The sequence below is a fragment of the Hyalella azteca genome, unplaced genomic scaffold (assembly GCF_000764305.2).
Source record: "Hyalella azteca isolate HAZT.00-mixed unplaced genomic scaffold, Hazt_2.0.2 contig14787, whole genome shotgun sequence".
NCBI classification, from domain to species: Eukaryota; Metazoa; Arthropoda; class Malacostraca; order Amphipoda; family Hyalellidae; genus Hyalella; species Hyalella azteca.
The window spans coordinates 24,976-31,601 of NW_025944662.1; the positions used below are offsets into that span (position 1 = coordinate 24,976).

Genomic DNA, 6,626 nt, shown 5'->3' on the forward strand with positions numbered 1-6,626 from the left:
CTGCAGGTCCTCTGGTTGCCCCACCACCCACCATGCCCAGGCTGCAGGTCCTCTGGTTGCCCCACCACCCACCATGCCCAGCCTGCAGGTCCTCTGGTTGCCCCACCACCCACCATGCCCAGCCTGCAGGTCCTCTGGTCGCCCCACCACCCACCATGCCCAGCCTGCAGGTCGTCTGGTCGCCCCACCACCCACCATGCCCAGCCAGCAGGTCCTCTGGTTGCCCCACCACCCACCATGCCCAGCGTGTTGCCCAGCCTGCAGGTCCTCTGGTTGCTGAGGCCCGCCAAGGCCCCGACGCAGCAGAGGGAGGCCGCCAGGTAGGCCATCTGATGGCTCTCAGGGTAGCCGGCAGCGGCGGTGGCCCCGTAGCCCCCCAGCAGCGCCAGCGCCGGGATGCCGTACAGGTAGTTGTGCTCGGGAGGGTCCGATGGTCTGCAGGAGATAATTGTTTACTGGGGATATAAGTACAATGATTACACTTATATATGTTCATATACATACACAAATGACATAATAATAATTATGTTCAACATAAGGAATAATATTCAGAGCACTTACGCAATCAAATATTATGCATGTCCAACATGCGTCACACATGACACACCTCCTGAACATGTCCAACATGCGCTGGGTGACGATGAAGCCCCCGAAGATGTTGATGAAGGAGACGAAGGCGGCGGACGCGGCGAGCCCCTCGATGATGTTGGTGGGGTAGTAGCCGCCCCCCATCAGCAGCAGTCCGCCCACCGCCGTGATGCCTACGATGCAACATTATTTAACATTTAACATTAACATCACGTATTATTTAACATTAATATAGTAGTAGCTGCCCCCCATCAGCAGCATGCCTGGTTAGTTCTTATTATATTATTATTGAATATTATTAATATTAACCCACCAACTAACAATATTATTTGTTAGTTCTTCTCTTACATTATTTTTATTTCATTACGTAATTGGATTGGATAGACTCAAAGATAGGCCTCCAGACCTGTATCAAGACTAAATCAGATCATAAGTAATGTAGAATGTAAAATTTGCAAGCACTTGATTTTACATCATGTATATCTGAAAATACCGCGAGAAGATGATGTTTGCATCACAACATTATTTGTTAGTTCTTCTCTTACATTATTTAATATTGACTTCATTTTAGATTATTTAATTTTGAGTACATTGGATTAAGCTAAACCTGGACCTCCAGGCTTATATCAAGATTATACCTGATGATAAGAAATGTTGAATGTAATGTCTGCAAGCACTCCATACCTGTCTCTNGATGAACATCTTCATTTCAATATTAATTATAATATATAGTAATATATTATAATTAATAGTATAGAATTATTGCAAGAAGTTATATAAGTTAATATAGAATATATCAAGTCCCCACCTGAGGTGTAGAGGAGGGAGTCCTTGAGTGTGAGGGCGAAGTAGTCTGGCGGGGGCGGCGCCACCTTCTGGGGGGCGGCGGCGGCGGCCACCGCCCCGGGGGCGGGTGTGGGGGGCGGCGGTGGCGGGTACAGCAGCGTGCCGTTCTGCCCGCCATATAATACGCTATAAGACACACCCCACCTCCCAGCTGGTCAACACGCAAGGACACTTTACCCTGACTATACAAATATACATCACCTGCTATACACCAACACACAGAAACTAACACAACACTTGGTGTGGCAAGCCACCTCCCGACAACCATCACCTGCTAACCGTTTCACCCACCACCTGACCCCCCTTACCTACCTGGGTGACGATGCTGCCGCGGACGACCTCGTCCTCCAGGTTGACGTGCAGATGGTCCTTGTCGCCGATGGACAGCAGGAACTTGCTGATGTTATTGCCGTACCTGCGGGCGATGATGGCCTCGTGAGTCATACATCATGGCCTCATGAACATGTCACACATCATAGCCTCATGAGCGTGTCCTACATCATGGCCTCATGAGTATGACCTACATCGGCACATGGGGCCTGCATCAAGGACCTCCAAAGGAGGACCAACCTCAAGTCCCTTTACTTCAAGACCTGCCCTTAAGGGAACAAGTCCTACACATCCTACATGGTGGGGATTCATCACGCGCATAATCTTAGACACTGCAGCTAATATCTGGTCCCCCGTAGTATCCCAAGGGTTTGAGCCCCACAAGGGGGGGCCTCCAAACCACCCAAAATTTGGCCCCTAATTTTAGCCGCTGGAGGTCTCAAAATGAGTCCAGCCACCTCAACACTGAGAAAAGCGTCCTACCTTCGTCCACTCACCTAGACCAGGCATGCGCTCAGTTCTTTGCCTTCAGCAACCCATACTTCCTCCCATATCGTCTCTGCCCCCCAGGTGACCGGCCTATGAAAGCTTTCCTCATGACGAGATTGGGCCACCGTGTGGAGCCCCTCCTAATGAGTGGCATTTTTCCCGCAGGATCCTACAAGGAGTTGAAGTGATCCCTTCGCTGGAAGATCTCCAACCGCGTTACTCAGACCATCAAGATGAACAGAGATCTGGTCGCACCCCTCACCCTTCCGATTGCCTGTGAAAATGCTTTCTTCCCCCAGCAGTCCTTTGCATCTCCTACATCCATGATGTTCACCCAGCGCCATCTGTCCAGAGTCAGGTGTTCTCTTCCAGAATGTCCAGCATTATCTCACCTGCCCCTCCTTCCCCACGAGCCCTAGCATCTCCTCACCGGAGGACAGGTCCGTGGAGGCCACGGCCTACCAGACCACCCTCCTCCTTGCCTTAGCCCATCCCCCCCTCTTCCGACGACCCTAGCCCTACACCGAAGAAGCTTCTCCAGGGGTGCTTGGAACAACAGCACGGCAAGGACCCAAAATCGGGGAGGACCCAAAATCTACGAGAATCCAAAATCTACAAGGACCCAAAATCTACGAGAATCCAAAATCTACAAGGACCCAAAATCGGGGAGGACTCAAAATCTACAAGAACCCAAAATCTACATGGACCCAAAATCTACAAGAACCCAAAATCTACAAAGACCCAAAATCTACGAGGACCCAAAATCTACAAAGACACAAAATCTACAAAGACCCAAAATCTACGAGGACCCAAAATCTACAAAGACACAAAATCTACAAGGACCCAAAATCTATGAGGACCCAAAATCTTCAAGGACCCAAAATCTATGAGGACCCAAAATTTACGCAGACCCAAAATCTATGAGGACCCAAAATCTATGAGGACCCAAAATCTATGAGGACCCAAAATCTACGCAGGCCCAAAATCTATGAGGACCCAAAATCTACACTCACAGCGTAGAAGCCTGTGTGGGGAGGCGTGAGGGAAGGTCGGTAAGCCCCACGTGTGTGACGCCCTTGTACTCGTACACCTCCCCAGGTCTCGTGGTCTCGATGTTTCCCCCAGCCTCAGCCGCCAGGTCCACCACCACAGACCCAGGCTTCATCGACTCGATGTGCTCCTGCGATGTGAACCATGGAATATAAACTAAAAAACTGCATTGTAACACATCCACGTAACATTTCTTCTCGCTTCGAATCACCGACATGTTGAACAGCCTCCCGAATGACATCGTTGGCGCTCCAAGTAGGAACGCGTTCAAGAACAGACTAGATAGATCTATGGAGAAATATATGTTCAGACTTGAAATGCCTAGCACCATATCGAACCCGGTGGAAGTCTAGTAGCTACTTCAAACTATTGTCAGTCATGAAAAGATCCGATCAAATGACACGATATTAGATCTTCTGTGAACAAGGCACAAAAAGGAAAAGAATCGGCGACAGGCCACATCAGGCCTACACTGCAGCGCCGAGATCACTATGTTATGTTATGGAGATTATTGTGCACCATAGTGTGAAGATGGTGATTACTGGGCATCATAGTGTGATGANATAGGCTCTCACACCATCTACCTCCATCACTATAGGCTCTCACACCATCTACCTCCATCACTATAGGCTCTCACACCATCTACCTCCATCACTATAGGCTCTCACACCATCTACCTCCATCACTATAGGCTCTCACACCATCTACCTCCATCACTATAGGCTCTCACACCATCTACCTCCATCACTATAGGCTCTCACACCATCTACCTCCATCACTATAGGCTCTCACACCATCTACCTCCATCACTATAGGCTCCACCATCACCCTCATCAGTAGTGTCTCCACCATCACAAGAGGCTCCCACCTCAGCACCTTCTCGTCAAAACGCCTCTCCATCAGTATCGGCTGCCCATCACCCCTATGTCCGGTGTCAACCTGGCGTCTCATTATATTCACATTTCACAATAATTATGTCATCTATATTCATTATAATTATACTTAAAGATTATATCATAAGTAATTGAGACGTAATATTCATTAGACGTGATAGAGATTGATGGAAAAGTACTAGACCTGAGTCAGTATGCACAACATCTCGGGATAGATCAAGCGATCAGGACCTCAGTAGTGGGCGGGAGCCGTGACTATATAAGGGCTGGGAACCTTAGTAAGCTGACAAGTACGCACACCTTGATGTAACTAGCGTTAGAACTACTCAGACCTAACAGTCGACGTCTTAGCTTACCCGAACTGTATTACTTGTGTATCACCACCTCGTATACTATACTGTATCACTCATGTATAACCCCCACCCTGTATCAAGATAAGTTATCTTGGCAGATGGTGTTTTGCGTAGGTGGTATCCCTCACGCACTTAGTCAACGAGTCCCTGTCCCCAGGTACAGGTAGAAATATTTACATTGTCAGGTGGCGCATAAATCTGGCTTAAGGACGATAGCGGCCCCCATCCTCAGTAGCGGCTCCCACATCACTGCAGGCTCCCAACCACCCTTCTAAATATAGGCACCCACATCATCCCCCCATCAGTATAGGCTCACCTTACCTTATGACCTTATGATGAGTTTAGGACGTCGCAGTCCACGGTCACGCTGATGCGCCGCCTTCGTCGTCCTCCATCTCCGAGTCGTCGTCGGATGTAACGTTGGACGTGTTCCGTCTATTAGCCCTCATTTGGGCACGCTGATGCAAGATGCTGTTGCTTGTCGCTTGCTGATGGTAGTTTCCCATAACTGGACAGTCCGGGATCTGTCTCTTATACACATCTAGTTGTCTCTTGAATGTTGCAAGGGTAAACTCCCCTCCTCTCAGCTCTTTTNGGCAGGGGGTGGTGTTACAATCAGTAGCAGCTCAGCAAACACCCTAATCCCCCATCAGTAGCTGCACCCCCCACCAATATAGGCTCCCACATCGTCTACCCCCATCACTATAGGCTCCCACATCACCCTCCACCAGTAGTGTCTCTACCATCACAAGAGGCCCCTACATCATCACCTTCTCGTCAATAGCGGCCCTCCATCACACCCCCCATGTCTGGTGTCAATCTGGCGTCTCATTATATTCATTACAATTATATTATTTATATTCGTTAAAACTATATTATATGCTTAGATCATATGTATTGAGACGTAATATTCACTAGACGTTATAGAGATTGATAGGAAAGTACTAGACCTGAGTGAGCGTCTGGACAACATCACGTGACACATCACGTGATCAGGGGCCATGCTTTCAAAACTCGCTAAGTGAACGAAAGTACTTACGCTCTATTTTCTTGTCTATGATTGGTGGATTTTGCTTGAAAGGCCGTCAGTGATTGGCTGATGAACTTACGATCTCTTAACTTTTTTTGAAAGTATAGGCCCAGGTCCTCAGTAGTGGGCGGAAGACGTGACTATATAAAAGCGCTGCAAACTTTAGTAACGCCCCGAATTAACTGACGAACACGCCGCAATATAACTAGCGTTAGAGCTACTCCGACCTAACGGACGACGTCTTAGCTTTACCTATACTGTATTACTTGTGTATTACCACCCCGTATACTGTACTGTAACTCCCACATAACCCCCCGTATTTAGACAAGTAATTAAGACAGATTGTGTCTTACTTATCCCTGACGCACCTAAAACAAATCTTTCTCCTTAGGTTCAGGTAGAACAAATAAGTCTGGTGGCTTATAAAACTGGCTCAAGGACGGTAGCACTAGCAGCTCCCATATCACCCACCATCACTACAGGTTCCCACATCACCCCCATCACCACATCATCACCCCCATCACATCACCCCCCCACCATCATCACAGGCTCACCAAACACCGTCATCTTCTTGTCGATGAAGGCCCTGATGAGGTCAGCGTTCTGCGCAGGGTAGATGAAGGACGCCAACATCGCACCGTCCTTAAAGTGGCCCACCTCCTGCACGCTGGGCTGCCGCACCTTCAGCACCACGTCTGGGGGGTTATAGGGGGTCACTGGGTGTAACTAGGGGTTAGGACCCCGCATCATCAGGCAAACTGTAATAAATCTCAGAATTTTTCCAGCTTGGCAGGGTTCGAACCCGAGACTCACTGCTCTACTCATAATGCCGTTGGACCTCTTGGCCCACTGCATCACCCACCTCACCCTGACCCGCTTGCCCCACCACCTGACCCACTTGCCGCGCCATTGACCCACTTACCCCACCACCTGACCCACTTGCCCCACCACCTGACCCACTTGCCCCACCACCCAACCCACTTGCCCCACCACCTGACCCACTTGCCCCACCACCTGACCCACTTGCCCCACCACCTGACCCACTTG

General features: G+C 49.2%; 1 protein-coding gene across 1 annotated transcript in view; it reads right to left on the minus strand.

Moving 5' to 3' along the window:
• The window catches only part of LOC108671884 (NAD(P) transhydrogenase, mitochondrial), a gene marked incomplete at its 5' end in the record, with an annotated part of 17,286 nt that extends 11,012 nt beyond the window's left edge, over nt 1-6,274 (minus strand). Inside the window, 6 exon segments of the mRNA XM_047884168.1 lie at nt 237-435; nt 608-773; nt 1,355-1,541; nt 1,747-1,849; nt 3,267-3,433; nt 6,117-6,274. Of these exon segments, the coding sequence (XP_047740124.1) occupies nt 237-435; nt 608-773; nt 1,355-1,541; nt 1,747-1,849; nt 3,267-3,433; nt 6,117-6,274 (980 nt within the window).
• Nucleotides 6,275-6,626: the final 352 nt, after the last annotated feature.